Source organism: Schistocerca cancellata, chromosome 2 (assembly GCF_023864275.1).
Source record: "Schistocerca cancellata isolate TAMUIC-IGC-003103 chromosome 2, iqSchCanc2.1, whole genome shotgun sequence".
NCBI classification, from domain to species: Eukaryota; Metazoa; Arthropoda; class Insecta; order Orthoptera; family Acrididae; genus Schistocerca; species Schistocerca cancellata.
In genome coordinates, this window is record NC_064627.1 from 463067955 (window position 1) to 463092261 (window position 24307).

Here is a 24307-nt window from a genome sequence, read left to right on the forward strand (position 1 = left end):
CTCTGGGTCCATCTGTCATTCCTCTCACCCAAACTTCCATTAAACTGGGTCCATCCCATCTTAAAAATGTGAACGGTGTACACAGCTTATTACCCTTACCTTTATAACTTTCAATGATTAAGTTTCTCTGTATCCTGGCGACTTTACCAGCTATTTCAAATGGATGTTTCCCGACTCCTTCCTTTATAGGCTTCCTCTTATTCATTTCACAATGCCACAACTCACATATATGTTACCGGAGTGTTTGATGAAAAACACTCACTCACATGCACTTGTCTTCAAGGGCTGTTTATCAAGAACATATTCCTTATTACATGATTGTTTTCTTTTATCCTTTATTATTAACATTGTTATAATCTGACAATTTATACCAAAAACCATGAGAGAATTACTGAGTGTTTACCTATGGATTGGCTACTTTTTCTTTCATTTATATGGACAAATGTTCGCTATATATATTAAATCGTAGAATCTCAAATTTGTTTCAGAATCCTTCAGAATTTACCGTTAATCTATACTTAATTTTTCCATAAATAGAATATATAAACCTTTACTTAATAGACTCTTTAATCTTTCCATCTTTTGTTAAAAGATGTAGTATATTCATAATATTACATTTTTATCATATCCACACAAACCTTTCAGGTGTCAGCAAACACTTCTCATCGATAAAGCAAGTATTGTGGATTACTTTCATTACTCATCTGCTAAAAAAGTCATTATCATTTTCTCACAATAGATTACACTAATGCCTTCTGTCGTAGCATTGGCCAAACAGTTTGTGTGCTACACTATCCTATTTTCGTGTACATTTTAGTATGTTACCTTCTGCTTTAAGGGTTAATGTCAGCACCCTTCCTTTACTCGTTGCTCAACTGATGTTACTAACATACACATCTTATCACAATTTAACTGATCTCCTCATTTACCCTGTTTGAAATAAAAGTGTCTGTGTCAGTATGTCTTAGGCATGTTACCTTGTATCTTTTGGCTCCACCTTTGGAAACAGTTTGTGATTACTACCATGTGGCACAGACAAAAGGAGAGCTTCAGTGATAAAAACATATGAATCTGGAAGGAGGGAAGATAGATCTGGATCTCCAGTTTGAGAAGAAGGAAAGGAAATATAGGGGTAAGTGTGTGTGGACTGCTGAAACAAAGAAGATAAATTCCCATACCCCACCTCTGTATGATGGGTTCTTCACCTAGATGCCAGAGGACAGTGTAGTCATCATGCCCTGCAGAATGGACTTGTCCCAGTTTCCCCCGTGCAGGTCCCAAAAATTGATCCTAGCTACACCCACATGAGTATCCAGTGGAGATGTAACAAAATGTGTCATCAGTAATAATTAGTCTTTTACTTGTCAGTCTCTAAATCAGTGGTGGCCCACAGTATTTCATCACTGTGAAATATTTTGCATCTGATTAGTACCCCTGTACTTAACATCTTTCACTGCCTACTTAGCATCTTACGTTATCTAACCTCCCCTATAAAAGATAAAAGAAATCCAACTATTTTTCATTACAGGAAAGGAAAGGTAGAGAATTCCCATATAAAAAATAACCTTTTTTGTACTTGAATAGAGCTTATAATCGTTCGTTAACAATTTATGGTTTTTATACTCAAATAATGGGTTTACTTTAATGTTGCAAGATAGGATAGTAATAGATGGATGTAAGCTGTAGACAATAGCATTACTGAAGAAGAATAACTTGCTCCATGGAAAATTAGATACGAAGTAATGAAGCAATTAACTGAGACTACTGATAGATGTGACTCCACCCAATTTGCAAGTATTGCAAATTCTCCTAGGCATTTAAATTTATTTGCCCTATCAGTGCTATAAAGTACATATTTGAGGTCTACCAGAAACAGAGCTTTTGGATGTGATATGCCTTTAATTTCAAAAGGTGTGCAATATCTCGGGGAAAAAATTTACTCATCTCTTTCAATGTATTTTAACATTGGCAGTAATCCTTAACTTTGCATTTTTGTTGTATATCTTTACACTTAATAGAGTGTCATCTACGAGGGTGGTTTGAAAAGTTCTCGGAATCACCATGAGTGGTCAGCACTAGCACAACGAGTTGTTCATGTGATATTGATTGGACTGTTGCCTGTAAACACATGCTACGTCAGTGCTCTTGGAAGAGAGCTGTGACAGTGACGTGGCTCTGTTTTTGTACCCACGTAGTGATTTGCGAAGATGGAAAAAATCGAGATTCGAGCAGTGAATAAGTACTTCATAGAGAAAGGACATTCATGCCGATTTCCATAATACACTGGGAGACTCTGCTCCATCATATTCAACTGTTGCCAAGTGGGCAAATGAATTCAAATTTAGTCAGCAGAGCTTAGATGTTGATCTGCGTAGTTTTCAGCCAAGGTGTGTCAGTACTCCAGAGATCATTTGCAAAAGTGCACAAAATGGTCATGGAGGATCGCCGATTGAACGTACGTGAAATTGCCCATGTTTGCCAGATGTCATCTGAAAGGATATATCACATTTTAACATAAGAATTAGAAATGAAAGAATTATCTGCAAGATGGGTGCCGTGACTGTTGATGCTGGATTAAAAACGTATGAGAATGGACTTATCGGAACAATGTTTGGCCTGTTTTAGGAGAAACGAACAAGATTTTTTGTGCAGGTTTGTTACCACAGATGAAACTTGTGTGCACTACTATACTCGAGAGACAAAATAACAGTCAAAGCAGTGGAAACATGCTGATTTTCTGCTAGCAAAGAAAGCAAAGACAATTCCTTCAGTGGGAAAGGTCGTGATGCCAGTGTTGTGGGATGCGAAGGGGATTCTGTTTGTAGATTATCTGCCCACTGTGCAAACAATTACTGGAGAATACTATGCCAACCTCCTGGACAAATTGCAACAAAAGATATGCAAAAAAAGGCCAGATTTAGCAAGGAAGAAAGTCATCTTTCAACAAGACAATGCATGCGTGCACATGTGCCGTCACCATGGCAAAATTACACGAACTAAGATATGAATTGTTGCCACATCCACCTTATTCGCCTGAAATGGCTCTGTCAGAGTTCCATTTCTTCCCAAAACTGAAAATTTTTCTTTGTGGATGAAGATTCACTTCGAACGAAGAATTGATAGCCAGAGTTGACAACTATTTTGCAGGGCTGGAGGAAACTCTTTTTCGAGATGGGATCAAGGCAGTGGAACATTCTTGGACCACGTGCATTAATCTACAAGGGGACTACACTGAAAGATAAAAAAAAGTTTGCAATGTAATTGATCTTTCCTATTCCGTTCCAAGAACTGTTCAAACCACCCTTATACTATCTTGTGTAATTCTTCTGATTCTATCCTTTTTTTAATAGGTGGCCATTTGAATAGTTTTAATATAACTTGACCAATAAACTTTTTATTTATTACTTTGACTAGTGATAGTTCCTGTAGACACGTGCAGTAGTCTGTTTATTGTCTGTTTGAAACTCGGGAACCCTCTGAGCTCAAGCAGTATATCTTTCAGAAGAGTATGTTCTGTATAACTGCCCTAATTCCTTCATTACTTAGTCACAAAGGTTTGATCGAGGACAGTATTTCAAAATCATCACACTTGACACCTTCCCATGCTAGTATTTCTTTAAAACTGTTACTTGTGAATTGTGATCCATAATATGTTTATAATCTTTGTGGTTTACCTACATCTACAAAGTATTCTCTTGAGCAGTTTATTACTGTGCACATATTTGCTTGTTTAATTGGATATAATTTTACACATTTTGACCAACATTCGATAAGGACAAAAATATGTTATTCTTTCTCTCCCTTTCAGTAGTTGTAGGGGTGGGGGAGACTGTTGCCCAAAGATCATGTAAAGCTTTAGGCATTAAGGGTATATTTTATAAGGTACTTAAATGATATCCTTTTTACCTTCTTGATGGACTTCACCTTTTCTTAATCCACTCATTACTTTTCTATTTAGATTTTAAGAATATCACTTATTCACATATTTTATGTATTTACACATTCCAAAATTTTCATATTTTTTGTGTAAGAATCATATTCAGTCATTTTCTACTATTTGTGGAATACGTAACTTCCAGTGGATTTCTCTCTCTCACGAATTTTAAGTAAAGCATTTTTGGTTATTGTCCACATAGGTTTTTTTTCTAATAACATTAGTTAACAAATTTAAACTTATTTTCTGCATGTGGCTTGTAAATGAGTGGATTTACTTAATATTGGGGTGATGAATACGCTGGTAAAATCAGTTTTTCTCTATGACGTCACATTTCCTAGATACACAGCAGAATAAAAAATGGTAATAGCAAAAATTGACAAATTAAGTCAAACAAAAATACACATTCAGAACATTTGAAATCAATACTATTTTGTGTGTATACATGGGCATGATGCGAAGAAAAGGTCCAAATTAGTTCAGAAGATATTTTCACTTTTAACTGTCATTAGTTTTTGAAAAGTGCGACAACGGAACTCTTCTTTTGTTTGTCGTTTCATCGCTCTCCCTACGGAGTCACCCATCATCGAAGGGTTCCAATGGCCGTAGTAATGGTATTCCATGGTAAGAATGTTTTGGTGAAAACATTCACCATGCTTATCGCTTACGACTCCCAAATTTTCCGAGAGGAAATCAAGGTGAGAATGTAAAAAGTGAATTTTAAGCAACATTCCAGACCCTATGTTCTTATAGTTGTCCAACAGATCATTCACAGTGGTAACGTAGTTTTTGTTTTTTCTGTTACCCAAAAAGCCCTTCACAGTTGCTTTAACAGAAGAGCAAGCAGCTAATTGGATCTCTGTGAGTTTGGCATCAAATGTTGGATCTTTCAGCAATTTTCTTATTTGTGGTCCAACAAATATACTCTGTCAGCTTTGCCTCACTTAATTTGGGAAACTTTTAAGTGATTGAAGGCCTCACCTTCTTTATATAGAGCTTTTACAAAGTTCTTGAGAAGGCCCAACATGATATGAAGGGGAGCCAAATGATTTAATTGGGCTCAACCAATGTGGTATTGTTCAGATTTACATTTCCAGGAACATATGACTTCCTTATAGGCCATTCCTTGACTGTCCCAAAGGCACAAAAAGCAGCAGTATTTTGTGAATACAGCCTGTAAACTTGTGAGGAGTGCAACAACTTTTAAATCTCAGCAAAGCTGTCATTCATTATCCTTATATTTGATTGCCTCTAGCAGCAAAGCCATGGTTTCATAAGTTTCTTCCATGTCTACTCCCGAAGCCAAAGGAACTACTGGAAATGCATTGCCATTATGCAGTAGTACTGCTTTCAAGCTGGTTTTGCTGGAGTCAATAAATAGTCACCACTCCTGTGGATTATGTTCTACACCTAGCTGCATCATCAGACCATTGACAACTTACATACACACATTGAATTCTTCATATCAAAATATTGAGTGAAGGAAGCACCTCTTTATCAGAAACAGGAAATTTTTGTACCTGGAGCTAGAAGATTCCGTTGTTGCAGTCTCAACCGCCAAGAGTTTAGCTTGCTGTTTCAAAAGTTTTAGATCGCAAACCAAATTGTTCAGTTCGATTTGATTAAAGAGCTGAGGGGAAGTGTTATGATATTGAGGACAGTACTCTTCTGTGTGTTCAGTACTTTCTGATTCACTTGACATGGTGTCTGATCCTGTGGCTTTCAAGTTACACACAGGAACAGGCAACCCCTCGTCATGGGACACAGGCAAATGCACTGAAGATACATTTGGATACTTTATTTTATGTCTAGTTTTGCTTGAACGTCCCAAAATATTTGTAAGACAAAAGTAACAGTCTGAATAATGGTCTTTAGTCTCACACCACACAATTGGAACAGCGAATGGCATGGCTCGGCGTTTCCCACACACACAACAAAAGTTGTTGGGTGGTTTAGACAGCACCAAGATTTACTAGTTGCCATTTTTCTTAGTGTAAGTTTTAAACACAAGAAGTTTGCACTATCTTTCACAGGAAACACTCACTGAGGATCTCTTTCACACCACTGGATTACCACACCAACCATTTACTGACGATTTGTAGATCTTCTAGCTCTCTTCTGCAAATCAAAATCAAACAATTAAACATTAAAACAGAAGAACAGCAAAAAAGGGAAATACTGAATGTGAAACATAAAAAACCCTTAAAAACTCAAAAATGGTATGTGCTATGAAAGGTTTATTCGAATTCTACACACCAAAATACATACTAGTTGATGTATCACATCCCAGATGCAATATGGCTGTTCCCCCCTGCTGGTTTGGGGGTTAGAATAGGCCTGTGGTATTCCTGCCTGTCGTAAGAGGTGACTAAAAGGAGTCTCAAACGTTTCAGCCTACATGTGATGGTCCCCTCCTGGGTTTGACCTCCATATTTCCAAATTCTTCTGAAGAGTGAGCCAACTGGGGAAGGGCGCCTTACATGGTGCATTGTGTCCATTGTGCCTTGAGACCTTCAGCCAGCTTTCTCGTCGTCGCATTGCCGTCGCGCTCTTTCTCCGTCTCTTGTGCGAGGATACATTCCTGGGTGCGATTTCAACCATGCACTGTGCAGTGTTGCTTTTTGAGGAGACGACGACCATGGACTTCCTTGCACCTAATATCCATTCCGTTGTGGTGGGGCCACCATGCACCGTGTTGGTTGTAGCCCCCTGACAAAACAGGGATCGCTCTGCCGATGCCTGTGCTGTTAACTCCCCACATATGCCAAGGAGTAGATGCCTATCTCCCTGGGGCATCAGGACTCCTGGCAATGGCCATCCTGCCAGGTGGCCCTTGCTGAGGCTGGGTGGCACCCGTGGGGAGGGCCCTTGGTTGGAGCAGCTGACCTGCAATGAAGTATGGTACATCATCTCTTGCTGGTGGCCAGCCACCAGTAGTCTCTTAAGCGTTCTCAGGCTCAGTTCAATGCTCAGAAATACAATCCCAAATCGTTCCCCTCCCTGGCCACACTGTGGGAGGAGCATAAGTCTCAGGATGGCAGTGACACTTATTCGCTCCAGTTCCTAGTTTGTACGAGAGCTGATGGGGAGGCTTTCATGTCAACAAAGCCTCAATACTTCGTGGAACATTTAGAGGACAAGTTTGGGGAGGTGGAGGGCTTGTCCAAAATACGCTCTTGGTCAGTATTGATTAAAACGGCATCTTCTGCCCAGTCACAAAGGTTACTTTCTTGTGACAAGTTGGGGGATGTTTCAGCTACCATCACACCCCATAAGAGTTTAAATATGCTCCAGGGTATTATTTTCCATGGTGACCTCCTTTTGCAGGCTGATGACGAGCTGCGCGCCAATTTAGAGTGTCGAGGTGTTCATTTCGACCGGCGCGTTCATTGGGGACCGAAGGATAATCAGATTGCTAATGGTGCCTTCATCTTGCCCTTCGAGGGTGATACATTACCAGAGAAGGTCAAGGTGATGGTCTACCGCTGCGATGTCAAGCCCTATACCCTCGCCGATGCGGTGCTTTAAGCACTGGAAGTTTGGCCATATGTCTTCCCACTGTACTTCCAGCCTCACATGTCGAGATTGTGGACGCCCATCACATCCCAATACTCCATGTGCCCTGCCTCCTATCTGTGTCAACTGCGGAGAGCATCGTTCACCTTGCTCGCCAGACTGCAGGATCTTACAGAAAAAACGGAAAATCATGAAATATAAGGCCCTGGACCGACTTACCTATACTGAGGCTAAGAGGAAATATGAACGACTCCATCCTATGTGGATCACTTTGTCATATGCCGCTGCTACGACAACCGTGCTAGCCCCATCATTTCAGTGAATTCCAGTCTGCTCACCGAGCCGTACAACTCGCCCCTCTTGCTCATGGGGGGCACTACCCACCCTGTTGCTCCTGTGCCACCTACCTCAGGAGTAAACTCCCCCACCCCTCCACCCATTGGGGATGTCCTTCCCCACTTCTAAACCTGAGAAATGTCCAACTTCTTTGGCTCCTCTCACTTGCAAGGGGTCGCTTGGGTCCCTCCTTTCCCAGGTTTCCACAAGTGGGAAGGATGACACACAGCAGTGGCATAAGTACCCACAAGCAGCTGGTTGTAGGGCTTTGCGATCCTCCTCCGTCCCGAAGACTGAATCGGTGAAGCCCTCCCAGCCAGTGAAACCCAAGGGGCAGTGAGAAAAGTCCAAGAAGAAGACCTCTGAGATGAAGGAACTTGCGGTGGCACCCACCCCACCGCAACCTACAAGCTCTGCATCTGAGGCCAAGGTAAAGATCCTGGCGTCCGCTGAGGACCTAGATCTCCCCAGACTCTCAGACACAAGCGATAATCAAAGTAGGTACATTATACACTGGAATATAAATGGCTTAAACATTGATGCTTCTAACAATAAAAGCTCCAAAATAGATGAATTGGAAATCATTCTGTCAGAATATGCAAATATTAAAGTTGTTTGTTTAAATCTGAAGACACAATTAAAATTCTAAACAAAATAGGGAACTTCGCATTAGCAAGTAGCTTTTGCAGAAGAAACAAGTCGAGTGGAGGCTCATGTATAATTCTACATAGTGATATAAATTATGAGACCAGAAACTGTTTTAATTATTTAAATGAAGAATGTGTGTTCGAGAGCTGTTGTGTAGAAATAGTGGACTCACTAGTAAATGTGATAATAATCTCAATATACAGAATTCGAGGGACGTCAACAATAGAACTATTCTTATCTAAGCTTCAAATTATGCTAGAAGACCTTTGCAGAGAAAAAAAGAAAAAAGTTGTAATAGCTGCTGATTTTATTATTGATATCACATGTGATAGTAGCCACGCGTCAAGTTTCACTGACTTAGTAAAGAAATATGATTTCAAATTGAATTTCTTTTGAACCTACCAGAGACAATGGGCAATCAGCAACATGCATTGACAATGTTCTAACTAATTATGTATATGAAGATGTGTATAAATTTTGTCTAGGTCTAGATATTTCAGATCATTGTGAATTGTTCATTGAGCTGCCACAGACAGACAGGAACATTTCACATATGAGAACCCATATGAGCAGGAACTTTAACAAAGAAAACTTGCTAACATTTAGTGAGAAGCTAAGAGATAAAACATGGACTTTTCATTACCGTATTTACTCGAATCTAAGCCGCACTTTTTTTCCGGTTTTTGTAATCCAAAAAACCGCCTGCGGCTTAGAATCGAGTGCAAAGTAATCGGAAGTTCTGAAATATGTTGGTAGGTGCCGCCACAACTAACTTCTGCCGTCGAATATATGTAGCGCTACACAGGCATGCTTTACAGGCACAAAGATAAATACTGGCGCCAAAACCTCTGCGCCAGTAAATAAATTAAAAAAAAAGAAAAATGAAAGACGAGCTTTTTTCTCCGACCCGAATTTCGACCACTGCATTTTCATACATTATCCAACGAAGTAAATACAAATTCCGTATTGTTCATCTTCGAATGTAGCAGCTTTTCAATGCACTATGAAAATCCGACTGGCAAGACCGTTTGCGATGTTTGTCAGTATGGCCAATTCTACGTTCAGATTTTTTTTCTACCTGTGAGAAGAGATGGTTGTTATGGGAACTTTTGTGAATTCTGAATCACATGCAGTATTCTCTTCACCATAAGAATAATACGAATATAAACATTTTGCCATGTATTCTTTCGTGTTTGCTGCTATCTCATTTAACTCCTGTCTGCCTAATAAACTACGAAACTAGAGTGAGACAACACAAACGCGGGAGTATACACATATGTCATGTTCATATTCGTATTATTCTTATGCCTAATAGTGATACAGTCAGAAATGAAGCGTGCGCGGCAATTGACTAGATTTTTAAATCTAAGGTGACTCTAATTTCTGTGCAGAAAATAATGTACTAAAGAGGCGTCTGCAAAGATTTTCAAACGGAGAAAAATTTTCGCTAAACTCTCGTTCAGAACATCTTCTATCATACGCAGTTTATTATTTGGTTCTTGTTGATCATTATCAAAGAAAGCAGCAGTGTAAATAACAACAAATAGCAGTCTCTTGCCATTGTTACGCTACTGAGACAATTACTCTCTTTTTTTTAAATTGTAAGCGGCGGTAGGACGCACAAAAGCAAACCATGCCGCGAGCGGCGACAGGTCGTGAACATTCATTATCGGAATGCGACAAACAATGCATGACACAGCACAGTAATGCATTTTCAGCTTAGAGTGACGAAAACACCTATAACAAAGAGAACGGCAATTATCAGATCAATGAAAAATAGGCAATCAATTCAAACCAGACGAAGCACGTGAAAAACGAAGGGTACCCGTATAAATAAGGACGGAGCGCCTGACGCATAGCAATGGCTACCTGGTAAAGCTTAACTGCTAAGCTTACGGCTCGAACCAAACTACTGTAGCTGTATCGTCATTCATTCGACCTGAATTGTGTCTCGTATTACAATGGACCAACTTTGTTTCGATTTGGAGGTGCGGCCTAAAACTTTTCTCTCCCCTTGAATTTCGAGTCTCAAATTTCAGGTGTTGCTTAGATTCGGGAATTTTTTTTTCCTTTATTTCGAGTCTCATTTTTCTAGTGCGGCTTAGATTCAAGTGCGGCTTAGATTCAAGTGCGGCTTAGATTCGAGTAAATACGGTATTGTAACTCAAGTGACAAACTTTGAGAAATTCCTAAACAGTTTTCTTGGAGACTTTAATGAAACGTTCCCACCTAGACTCTGCAGCAGTAAAATAACAAATACAGTAAAGTGGATTACCCAGGGCATAAAAATTTCCAGTGTAAGGAAGAGGCAACTGCACAGAGAACTAAAAATAATAAAGATATTGATTTAATTAAATATGTTAGACTCTATAACACCATATTTAAAAGAGTTGTCAAGGCAGCAAAACAAGTGGCAAATAACAGGCTAATTTTAAATCATAAAAATTAGGCAAAAGCTGTGTGGTCTGTCATTAAATCTGAGTTACGTGTTAGAGCCTGTAACCAAGAAATTTCAAAAGTTGACATTGAAGGAAATAGTATTGTAAATCCAGTTCAAATACCAGAATACTTTAATGAATTTTTTATAAATGCAGCAAAGTCTGATGTAGATGTAAGAGATTATCACAACAAAGTAAATCCCTTTGGCCTAAGCGAAAACTCTGAGAACTTTACAAAATTTTCAAAAGTTTCTGTGGAGGATGTAGAAAATGCTATTGTAACATTAAGAAACAAAAATGCTGCAGGTTGGGATGGAATACCCACAAAAGTTATTAAAGTGGTACACAATAGAATTGCAAACCCACTAGCTCAGATAATAAATCAATGTTTTGAAGAGGGCTGTTTCCCAGAGGTACTGAAATGAAATGTGCTGAAGTCAAACCACTCTTCAAGAAGGGATCAAGAGAGATCATGTGAAATCATCGCCCTATCTCCATTCTCCCAGTCCTATCTAAAATATTTGAAAAACTTGCTGTTGCACAAATCCAAAACTTCATTGCAAAATATTCTGTTATTCTAAACAATAAATTTGGTTTTTAGCAGGGTAAAAACACCATCGATGCAGTAAACAGTTTCATTGGGAAAATAAGCACATTGTTAGACAAGAGAAATAAGGTGGCAGGAATTTTCTGCGACCTCACAAAGGCATTTGATTCCGTAAACCATGCATTGCTTGTTGACAAACTTGAAAAGTATGGCATTAGCGGCAGTGCCCTACAATGGCTTAACTCCTACTTATCCAACAGAAATCAAAGAGTTAGCATTTCTTCAAATGGCACATATTATTTTTCTGACTGGAAAAAAAATCTCATGGTGTTCCACAAGGATCCATATTAGGCCCAGTCCTATTTCTCTTTTATGTTAATGACTTACCATTAAATATCAGCTCCCCATCAGTTCTGTTCACAGGTGATACTTCTGTCTTAGTTGAAGATCAGGACTTGGAAAAAATTCCCAAATATGTGATCAGTACCCTCAGTACCTTAGAAACTTGGTTTCAGCTAAATGGGTTTAATCTAAACATATCTAAGACTCACATGATGCAGTTCAAAACCAAACAGTCAAAATGTGAGCAGATTAAGGTTGTACATAACAACCAAGGTATAGAAGAAGTTGACTCAGTCAAATTTTTAGGTTTAAATGTAGATAAAAATTTGAGCTGGCAGGCACGCATTGAATACCTGGCAAACAAACTGAGCAGCTTTGCATTTGCAATGCAAATATTGTCAACTGCAACTGACGTGGACACACGAAAAGTAGCATATACAAGCTACTTCGAATTGATTATTAGGTATGGTATTGTTTTTTGGGGTAACTTGACAAACATAGTGCGGATACTAAAAATACAGAAAAAAATCATACGAAATATGCGCACTGCAAATCACAAAGAATCATGTCGACCATTATTTAGAAAACTTAAAATATTAACTCTGCCGCCCTTACACATATGAGATTATCATATTTTTGTACACCAGACATGAATTATTTGAAGGAAACCATTTTGTCCATTCACATGATATCAGAAACAAAGACAATTTTATGCTCCCCACCCACCGCCTCAGACTATACGCCCAGGGACCTCAATACATGGGAATGAAAATTTGTAATAAATTAAAAGGGAACAAATTGATGCAGATGAATTTAGGTTCACTTAAAAGAAAACTATATGAGGTACTGACACTGAAGTGTTATTACTCAGTGGATGCATTCATGCAGGACAATGAAAATTTGTAATAAATTAAAAGGGAACAAATTGATTCAGATGAATTTAGGTTCACTTAAAAGAAAACTATATGAGGTACTGACACTGAAGTGTTATTACTCAGTGGATGCATTCATGCAGGACAAACTGGAAATTTGAGCTGGGTACAATGTGTTATCCTTATAGTGCTGTTATTTATTATAGTGCTGTTATTTATTATAGTGCTATTATTTATTATAGTGCTATTATTTATTAATGTAAAAATCATTGTAATTGTTTTGTAAATTTTTGACATGTCTCCTGTACGCGAACCAAATGGATTGCAAATGTATGTCATGAGATGAATAAAACACAATTCACAATGGATGTCACTCGCACAGGTACTCAATCAGAGGCAGCAGGAGTGCTGCGAAAGGTATGTCTCCACCATTGGCCTCCGTACCCCTCCATTGCAGGTTTGGGCCAAGATTAGACGACTCTGTGGCTATCAGACCCCCGTCAGCGTACCTGCGCTTTCACTGAATGGAGCAGCCTGTACTGACTCCGACACAATTGCAAACCGCTTAGTGGAGCATTTTCCTCAGAGTTCTGCTTCTGTGAATGACCCACTGGCCTTTTGCAGTTGGAACATCGGAGCCTTTCATTTCACATACGCCACCCTGAATAGTAGAATGCTTCATTCAGTGAGTGGGAATTCCGAAGTGCTCTAGCCGCTTGGTCTGATACAGCTCCCGGGCCAGATCGCATTCACTGTCAGATACTCAAACACCTCTCAGTGGACTGGCAGCAACGCCTCCTAGACCTTTTAAACCATATCTGGGTACAGGGTGAGTTGCCATCGCAATGGCGGGAAAGCATCGTAATCCCTGTGTTGAAACCTGGCAAGAACCCACTGGAGGTGGACAGCTACTGCCCTATTAGCCTCACCAACATTCTTTGCAAGTTGCTTGAATGCATGGTGAGCCGGAGGTTGAGTTGGCTACTTGAGTCTCGGGGCCTTCTGACTCTGTCTCAGGATGAGTTCCGTAAGGGCTGCTCTGCTGCCGATAATCTGGTGTGCCTGGAGTCTGCCATCCATTCAGTCTTTGCCCGCCGTCAGCATCTGGTCGCCATCTTTTTTGACATGCAGAAGCCATACGATACGACATGGTGACATCACATCCTCTCTATGCTTCATGGTTGGGGTCTTCGTGGTCTGCTCCCGATTTTCATACAAAATTTTTTGTCGCTTCGTTCCTTCTGTGTGCAGTTTGCAGCCTCCCATAGTTCCTCCCGAGTTCAGGAGAATGGGGTACCTCAAGGATCTGTCTTAGGTGTCTGCCTCTTTTTGATTGCAATTAATGGGCTCGCTGCGGCAGTGGGAACCTCTGTGTCTCATCTTCCTTGTATGCTCACGACTTCCGCCTATACTATAGCTCCAGTGGCATTGCTGCTGAACGGCAGCTGCAGGGCACTATCCAAAAGACGCAGTATTGGGCTGTAGTGCATGGCTTCCAGTTTTCAGCTGCCAAGACCTGCATTATGTATTTCTGCTGGTGACACACTGTTCACCCTGAGCCATGGCTTTATCTTGATGGCGAACCTCTTGCTGTGGTGGAGGCACATCAGTTTGGGGATCGGTTTTCGATACCCGGTCGACTTGGGTGCCACATATTCGGCAGCTTAAACAAACGTGCTGGCGGCATCTTAATGCTCTTCATTGCTTGAGTCACACCAACAGGGGTGCCGATCGATCTACCCTTATACAGCTGTACCAGGTGTTAATTCAGTCCCGTATAGATTAAGGGATCCTGGCTTATCATTCGGCATCCCCTTCCGCATTGCAGTTGCTTGACCCCATCCTACACAGCGGGATCTGACTCACCACTGGAGCTTTCCGGACAGGCCCTGTCAACAGCAGGTGTTCCTCCTTTGCAGTTCTGCCGCCAACGATTACTGGCCGCTTATGCTACACATGTTTGTAGCTTGCCCAGGCATCCCAATTATCATCTCCTGTTCCCTCAGTCGGACGTTCATCTTCCGGAATGGCAGCCTCGGTCAGGGTATACGATCGCGGTTCGTGTCAGAGCTCTTCTCTCTGGGCTTGAGGTTTTCCACCTCTTTTCCAGGCCACTCTGCGTATACCTCCGTGGTGTGTGCCTTGCACGTGCCTTCGGCTCGATTTGGCACAGGGCCTCCAGAGGCCTTCCATCACCACTTTCTTTCAATCCTTACCGCGTTTCAAGGCTCTGACGTTGTCTATACTGACGGTTCGATGGTTGCTGGTCGTGTCAGTTATACTCTTACTCTTACTCTTACTCTAGGGGGTCATTATGAACAACACTAATTGCCGGCTGGCTGCAGTGTTTTCACTGCCGAGCTAGTTGCCATCTCTCGCACCCTAGAGTATATCCGCTCCTGCTCAGGTGAGTCCCTCGTTATCTGTAGTGACTCCCTGAGCGGTTTACCAGCTATCGACCCGTATTTCCCTTGCTCTCGTCTGGTGATGGCTATCCAGGAGTCCCTCTCTACTCTTGCCCATTGCGGCCACTCTGTGGTCTTTTTGTAGACCCTGTGTCATGTAGACATCCTGGGAGATGAACATGTTGACACACTGGCCAAACAAGCTGTCGGTGCACCAGCCTTGGAGATTGGCCTTTCGGAGAGTGACCTCAGGTCAGTTTTGTGGCAGAAGGTATTTGCACCTGGGGTGAAGAATAGCGTGCCCTGCCTTCACCCAACAAGCTACGGGCCATCAAGGAGGCTACCGGTGCATGGCGCTCCTCCTTGCGGGTTTCTCGTAAGGACTTTGTTGTCCTCTGCTGGCTACGCATTGGCCACACCTGGATAACGCACAGCTATTTATTGTGCCACGGGGACCCACCTTTATGTCACTGTGGGTCAGCTTTGACTGTGGTTCACTCTTGTTGGACTGCCCGCTTTTAACTCTGCTCAGGCAGACGTTTGCACTGCCTGATACGCTTCCTGCACTTTTATCAGATGACGTCACTATGGCATATTTAGTTTTGAGTTTTATTCATGCAGGGGTTTTTTATCGCTTGATCTAAGTGTTTGTCCTTTTTTTTTGTGTTGAGTCTGGCCTGTGGCCTACGATTTTAGACTGGGGTTATTAGTGCTTTTTGTGGTGGTTGGCTTTTCCTTTGTTTCTATGGTCGGCCAACCACTGTCACACTCGGTGTGATTTTAATTCCTTTTGTCTGGTCTCTGTCTATGTCCTTCTTGTCCTGTGTCATCTCTTGTCATCTCCTTTGTTTGTTTTTATTTCTTGTGGGAGTTTCAAGTTCGTGGAAAAAGGGACCGATGACCGTAGTAGTCTGGTCCCTTTAGTCCCACAAACCAACCAACCAAAATGGCTGTTGACTAGTGTAATGTACTGCCAGCTCACATCATTGTCGTTTTTCCATAAAAAATTCATCAGCATTTACATTTTGTTTTATTCATGATGCTAACCCCCTTACCTTATCATTGATATAACTTAAAGCTAAGAAATTGATGGAAGAAATAATTCTAGGTCCTCCAATTCTCATTTATTCATGCTTAATGGTAGTCATGACAAGGCAGCTGGTACTTTATTTTCTGAACCTTAGTATAGTTAATCCTTACATAATATTCATGAAGAGATAACATGCATTGCATTAATGTGCTATATAACAATTTACTTTCCAGAAGGAAAGCTAATGCCTTATGATCTGTGTATTCAGTGGTGTTAGAACCCAAAATTAGTGTTTGAAACTTTTGTATACTCTATACAATAGCCAGTAACACTTTCTCAGTAGCTATGTGGTTGATTTCATGTTTGTTTAACTTCTGCTCATGAAGGCTATGGTATTATATTCTCCCATCTTAGATTCCTATTCACCATGGAACAGTTCACAAGCTGCTACATATTCGGAAGCATTTGTTGCCAAATTCAATGTTTCATTTACAACACAGTATTTTGATGTGGGTGTATCCACTAAAGTTTGCCTAGTGTTCTGAAAAGCCTCTGATATCCCTTCATTTCACACCAATTTGGCTCTTTGTTTTAGTAATGACAATAATCTGGGATTGTTCATAGGCTGACCAGTATGTAGCAACATATGGTAAAATCCTGGTAAACCCAAAAAAGGACACAGTTGTTTCACATTTTTCGGTTGAGAACAGTCTTTAATTGCCCTTATTCGTTCTGATACTGATCTTGTTCCATGGATTCCTACTAGAAGACCTAAAAAATTTAGCTCTTCTGTTCCAAAATGTGATTTTGATAATTGTAATGCCTTTTTCAGGTGATGATGAAAATGAATTTTTGTGTTTGATATTTTGCTACATCCTACTAAACATGTTACGTGCCAACTTTATTTGCAGTTTAATTTTGTTTATAAGGCTTTTTAAAGTAGTTGTGTTATATGTGTTCGGATTAACTGGAATACCATGATGTCCTAAAATTCTTTCAATCAAATACTGACACTCATGAAGGACATCCCAAAACTGAAACTACAGATGAAAATATAAAAAAGTGCACAATATGATATTGAACTGTTGAATATTAAATGTGTATGAAATAGCTCGTGTCACGGCTATATCAGGATAGAGTAAATTTTGTTTGAGAATTAATAGTTAGAATGCTTCGTACAAGATGATGTCTACCACCTTTGTTGAATATTGACCAAAAGCAAATCTGTAAACAAATCCACCAACATTGTTTACATCAACGTAAAAAAAAAGGTACTTGATTTAGAGTACTGACATGTCCATCAGTTCGTGCTAGAAATGAAACAGAAATCAGTGCAGTGTGTGGGAGCCTGTGGCACCACACTAAAGGTGTTGAAGTCTGTTTCATCTGCGGGAAAGGTTGAGGCCAGTGTTTTCTAGGATTCAAGGAGGATTGATTACCTGGCAAAATATATACTGCATAACTCTTTTGGGCTAATTAGTTCGAACAATATGTGAAAACAGCCTGGATAGGGGGGAAAAAAAAGGATTTTTCTTATATTAAGAGGGCTGACTGAAAAGTAAGGCCTCCACCTTCGTAACTCTTCAACAGTTGGCAGCATTGGTATGTGGTAGGTACTGTCTTCTTCCATAGCCTCTTCTCTAGATTGCCAGGTGGTAGGAAGCCTTAGCATTGAATGGTTGTGTTGTTACAGTGTAAAGTATGGAACCCTGCTCAGACGGTTGGTCAATGCAATTTAAGCAATGTGCTGTCATTGGATTCTTGACAGTAGAAGGTGTCACCGCAAAGGAGATTCATCAGAGAATGAAAGCAATTTATGGTGATTGTGTTGATGTGAGTACAGTGCATCATTGGACGAATAAGTTTAAAAATGTTGAGGCGGGAACATCTGACCTGCGTGACAAACGAAGAGTTGGACATCCTGTGGCAGCAACCACCAAGTTTCACAAGCAAAATGTTGACAAACTGATTCACGACAATTGTCGTATCACTCAGAGAGAAACTGCAAGCACAATCGGCATTTCACAAGAATGTGTGGGTCACATGATTGCTTTGCTTGGCTATCAGAAGATTGGTGCACGATGGGTACTCCAGATGCTGAATCCTAAATTGAAAGCGCACAGAGTTGAAATTTGCCAGGAACTCCTCTCACCCAACAACGCACAGTACTCACATCAACACAATCACCACAAACTGCGTCCGCAGCTCGTGGTCGTGCGGTAGCATTCTCGCTTCCCACGCCCGGGTTCCCGGGTTCGATTCCCGGCGGGGTCAGGGATTTTCTCCGCCTCGTGATGACTGTGTGTTGTGTGATGTCCTTAGGTTAGTTAGGTTTAAGTAGTTCTAAGTTCTAGGGGACTGATGACCATAGATGTTAAGTCCCATAGTGCTCAGAGCCATTTGAACCACAAACTGCTTTCATTCTCTGATTAATCTCCTGTGGTGTGACACCTTCTGTTGTCAAGAATTCAATGACTGCACGTTGCTTAAATAGCATTGACCGACCATCTGCCCGGGGTTCCATACTTTACCCTGTAGCAACACAACCTTTCAATGCTAAGGCTTCCCGCCAACTGGAGCTGTAGAGAAGAGGCTATGGAACAAGCCAGTACCCGCAACATACCAATGCTGCCAACTGTTGAAGAGTTATGAAGGTGGAGGCATTACTTTTCAGTGAATCCTCGTAGAACAATATGTCCTCCCACAAAGAGTTTTTAGCAGTGGAAATGCTGGAGGATAGTAAGTAAAATAGTTGGACCATCCAGCCTTTATCTACGATTTGACAGCCTCTGATTTCCTTTTTATTACCACATTTAAAGTAATTAGCACCAGGAGAGCTTTTTCCCCCCCTCCAATGACAGTCGTAAATGGGTATCTAGTAAACATTCCAAAATCACACTTCTTAGATAAACTCGTCTTACTGGGAAAACTTTGGCCAAACCATCATTTTAAAACGAGTTACTTTTTTCTTTTCTACCTGAAAATCACAGTCTTTGCTTACCAGCCTGAGAAATTTTTATCTTGTCCTTGTAAGGATCAATCAAAAGATAAAAATTGAGACTTCTGAGTTTTCTGGATACTTTGAGTGATAGTATGTTTTTGGGTCCATAATCTGGCTGAAATTTGGGCACAGAGCATATACAATACAGTGCTCTGAGGAACTGGACAAGAAAAACGTAATTGTCAGCTCAGCTGCAAACCTAAAGCACACTTTTAATTATTTACTTACGTTCAAGATATTCTATGATTTAAATGGATAGATAAATCTACTCACCAAGCGGCAGCAGGGGAAAACACACACACACACACACACACACACACACACACACACACACACACACAAAGGATTTAACCATTACAAGCTTTCAGAGTCAGTGGCTCCTTCTTCTGGCAGGAGAGTTGATGGGGGAGGAAGAGGGGTGAAGGAAAAGGACTGGAGAGGTTTAGAGAAACGGGTGCGGTTCAGAAAAGCCATCCAGAACCCCGGGTTAGGGGAGACTTACAGGACGGGATGACAAGGGAAGACTGATTGTTGGGGACTGCACTGATCAAGATTTGAAAACCTGAGAGCTTAAAGGTGGAAGACAAGGTAGTATGCAAAACAGAGATCACTACTAAAACATCATGCATGAGTTAATAAAAGTGAAAAGCTAAGTGCATTGTATGTAACAGAGGCGGTAGGGGGGACGGCAAAAAATAGACGACTCAAGTTACTGTGAAAAAATGGAGAGACGGAGGGAATTAATGTAAGTTAAGGCCAGGTGGGTGATGAGAACCAAGGACATTTTGTAGTGCTAGTTCCCACCTGTTGAGTTCTGAGAAAACTGGTGTCTGGGGGAGAATCCAGATGGCGGATGTGGTGAAACAGGCACTGAGGTCATGACTGTCAGGTTGCACAGCATGCTCTGCAACATGATACTGTGTGTTGCCTGTATACACCTTCTGCCTATATCCATTCATCCTGACAGACATACCGATGTAAAAGGCCGAATAGTGTTGCATAACAGCTGGTATATGACATGTAGTTTCTCAGGTGCTCTCCCTTTGATAGTATATGTTTTGCCAGTTACAGGGCTGGAATTAGTGTAGGTGATGATAGGAGGGTGCACAGGGCAAATCTTGCAGTGGGGACGGTCACAAGGGTAGGAGCATAGGGTCTGACAAGGGTGTTGCGGAGATTGGGATGGCAACGGAAAGCTCTCAGAGAGAGTGGATTGCATTTCAGGGCATGATTTTAGGAAGTCATGGCCTTGTCGAAGTAGCTGATTGATACATTTAAGACCAGGATAAAACTGGGTGATAAGAGGTGTGCTCTGAAGTTGTTTTTTGGAGGGATCAGCATTACCAGAATTGGATGTGATTACCTGGGAAATAAGCTTTTCAACTAGGGTGCTGGGATAATTACATCCAGGGAAGGCTGAAGTGAGAGTGGTGATGTACTTCTGTAAAGAGTCTGCATATGAACAAATATGTTTGCTTTGAATGCCAAGGCTGTATGGGAGGGAATGTTTGACATGGAAAGGATGGGAACTGTCAAAATGTATATAGTAATGTTTGTTAGTAGGTTTGATGTGGACAGAAGTATGTAGCTGGCCTTTGGTGAGGATAAGATCAACATCTAGTAAAGTGACTTGGGATTTGGAATAGAACCATGTGAAATTTAATTGGGAGATGGTATTTAGAGATTCCAGGAATCTTAACCCTAGGACGCCCAAGCCTTTTTTTCTAGAATGAGATTTTCCCTCTGCAGCGGAGTGTGCGCTGATATGAAACTTCCTGGCAGATTAAAACTGTGTGCCGGACCGAGACTTGAACTCAGGACCTTTGCCTTTTGCGGGCAAGTCCTCTACCAACTCAGCTACCCAAGCACGACTCACGCCCCGTCCTCACAGCTTTACTTCTGCCAGTACCTCATCTCCTACCTTCCAAACTTTACAGAAGCTCTCCTGCGAACCCTGCAGAACTAACACTCCTGAAAGAAAGGAAATTGCAGGGACTTGGCTTAGCCACAGCCTGGGGGATGTTTCCAGAATGAGATTTTCACTTTACAGCGGAGTGTGCGTTGATATGAAACTTCCTGGCAGATTAAAACTGTGTGCCGGACCGAGACTCGCACTCGGGATCTTTGCCTTTCATGGGCAAGTGCTCTACCAACTGAGCTACCCAAGCACGCCCTGTCCTCACAGCTTTTGGAAGGTAAAGCTGTGAGGACGGGGTGTGAGTTGTGCTTGGGTAGCTCAGTTGGTAGAGCACTTGCCCGCGAAAGGCAAAGGTCCCGATTTCGAGTCTTGGTCTGGCACACAGTTTTAATCTTTTTTTCTAACTTGGATGCCTAAGGGGGGGGGGGGGGGGGGGAGTTTGGCGAACCCACAGGTATTAAATAAATTTACTGACAAAAAATTACAACTTTCAAAATGGTTTATGTATTTTAAGTAAGGCATCGGTTTATAAATGTTGTTAATTGTTATAAATATTGGATTGAGTGAATAAAAAATTGACATATTACAATACAAAATACAAATGTGTTCATATACAATAGACTACTCTGAGTCCTCAACTGCAAGGCAAGAGAGACACTTCACAATTTTTTCTGAATGTGTGTTACACACATGTTTATGACACTGTCCACAATACTGTTTTGGTCTACTTAGATTGTTGCACTTCTGCTTCTTTGTTTTAGCTTCTCTTACACAAATATGGCACCGACCTTTCCCTACAGGAGGCTGACGTGCTTCTGTTGTCACTTCTTTGATTTTCTTTTGTAGAGTAGTCTCCATTGATTGAGCAATTTGGTTAGATAATCCTCTTGCATTGCCACTTCTTTCTTCTACCTGCAATTTCACTAGTTCAGTGCCCTCTAAACAAGCTGAGCATCTCATCAATGGTGAGGTGGACCCCTGGTTTATACAGTAATGGAAACCTATCATTCACTTTGTTGAAAACAGATTGCTGTGAACTTGGCTGCTTCCCTTCTTAGCTGGCGGGTACTTTTGTCATCAAACCTTATAATTGCAATAAGTTCCTTGAAATGTTCTCTTGCCATAATACCCTTGTAAACTGGCCGACCCATTAGGTCTGACAAAAGAGCGTGTACCCTGACAGAATTGTCCTTATTTGCCCCCATAAGTATCAGGATTCCTATAAAGGCATACAATTCTTTCTCATTAGTCAAAGTAACATTTCACCTAACTGCCTCTTCATTTGAATGTTTTACTATAACATCCATGATGTCAGGCATAAGAAGTAACTTCAAGGCTTCTCCAGGTGAATGGCAAACACCAGCTGGAGTTACTCCTGCCTGCTCCCGTACTATATTAGCAACAGACCTCCGAGGAATTCTAGGCTGTGTGGTTACGTACCTTCTTCCAGACTTGGCCACAATAACATCCTGATGGTCACTGCCTGAAGCTGCGCTATCTTCATCTTCTCTAACATCCACATCACTTTCCTGATCTGAATCATACTCCATAACACCATCTTCATATTGACTTTCACTCCCCGAGTCAGAATCTTCATCTAAAATTTCATTCAGAACTCTTTCTAAAGACGAGTCACGTATTCTTTTAGTCATTTCTAAGTCTTCGTGTGAACAGTAGGGAATTGCACTAACCCACTGTAAGTTTACAAGATAAATAACAGCTGATTGACATCAACAATCACTTCCTCTGAAAGTTAACCGATTGTTGTATCAAGAATACCAACTTGCATTGATGTAGAGATGAGAAATATGAAATAATACTAAGGGAAATTTTCTATAGCTTGGTAGCCTAAGGGGAGGGGGGGGGTTGTTGGACCCATAATAAGTTTATGTATTTTTTCTTTCAAAGCAGGAATTTTCTATAAAATATATTGACACTAACGTTTCATAAAATAGCCAACAAACAATAACTCAAAGGGAATATGTAGTATGAAAGTTACTAGGGCAAAAGCAGGGGACATAAAAAAATTGTGGGTTCAACAAGCCTCCCCCCCCCCCTCCCCCCCCTTAGGTGTCCTAGAGTTAATAGGTCAGTCTCACCATGAGTCCATATGGCAAAGATGTCATCAATGTACCTGAACAAAACTAGGGCCTGAAGGCTTTGTGGGTCCCAGGAAAGACTCCCCTGATCTGTTTGTATGGCTGAAGTAATTGTTCGTAAGTATAAAGTTAATTAAGGTGAGGAAGAAGGATGTCATAGGCTTGAAATCAGATGGGCGCTGACTGAGGAAATGTTCAGCAGCAGGCAGACCATGTACATGGGGAATGTTCTTATAGAGGGAGATGGCGTCAGTGGTGTCAAGCAAGATTTGTGGTGAGAGTGGGACGGGCACGGATTTCAGATGATATAGGAAATGGTTGGTGTCTTTAATTTAGGATTGAAGTCTTTGTACTGTGGGTTGCAGGTGTTGATCAACTAAGGCAGATATACGTTAGGTGGGTGCTCCCGACCCAGGGTTCTGGGTGACTTTTCTGAACTGTACTGCTTTTCCTAAACCTCTCCAGTCCTTTTCCTTCACCCCTGTCCCTTCTCCTTCAACTCTACTGCTACAAGAAAGAGCCACTGGCTTGTAATAGTTAAAACCTTTTGTGCGTGTGTATTCCCCTGCTGCCACTTGGTGAGTAGATTTTTCTACCTTTCCATTTATATTATATTATTAACAATTGATCTTTTTCATGTATTCTATGATTTGTAATCCTCTCTACCATTGCTTTTGTCATAAACAGGTTTTCAGTACTTGCTGAAGCATTCTTGGATGATAATTTTTTGAAATCATCAGTTGGAACGCAAGAAGCCTTTCTTCGCCTAGCTACTTCTATGTGTTTGGAGGTATTTAAAAGTGCAATTTTTGTATTTTTGCTGTACTATTTGTACAGTATTAAAATTCTGATGAATGTTTTCCTTCTGCAGATTGGAAAAGAGTGCCGTATGGCAGTCTGTCACCTTGGTGAAATGATAGTTCCCCGTGTTTTACATCTGTATGACAAATTATCAAAAGAGAAGGTAATATTATGTGTGGTAATGTTATGTGTGTTATATATGTGCTACTTTATTCTTGTCTTAGGTCAACTTTTGTATTTATCTATGCAAGCTAAAAAAGCTACAGTTAGTGATTTTCATTAAAAAGTACAGATTTTGTTTCTGAAATTGCTACTTATGTCACAAGAAATATATCTAACCCTCATTTTCCAGTATACATATTTTTTTCTAAGCTCTGCTTTCAGCTGTATATTTGTGTTGTCATCACAGTGAAATTGACA

General features: G+C 40.9%; 1 protein-coding gene across 1 annotated transcript in view; it reads left to right on the plus strand.

The window, feature by feature from the left end:
* LOC126161971 (serine-protein kinase ATM) overlaps positions 1 to 24307 on the plus strand; it is a 481619-nt gene that overhangs the window by 101335 nt on the left and 355977 nt on the right. Inside the window, exons 7-8 of the mRNA XM_049918161.1 lie at positions 23774 to 23876; positions 23958 to 24050. Coding sequence (XP_049774118.1) covers positions 23774 to 23876; positions 23958 to 24050 — 196 coding nt within the window. The remainder of the gene's footprint in view (positions 1 to 23773; positions 23877 to 23957; positions 24051 to 24307) is intronic.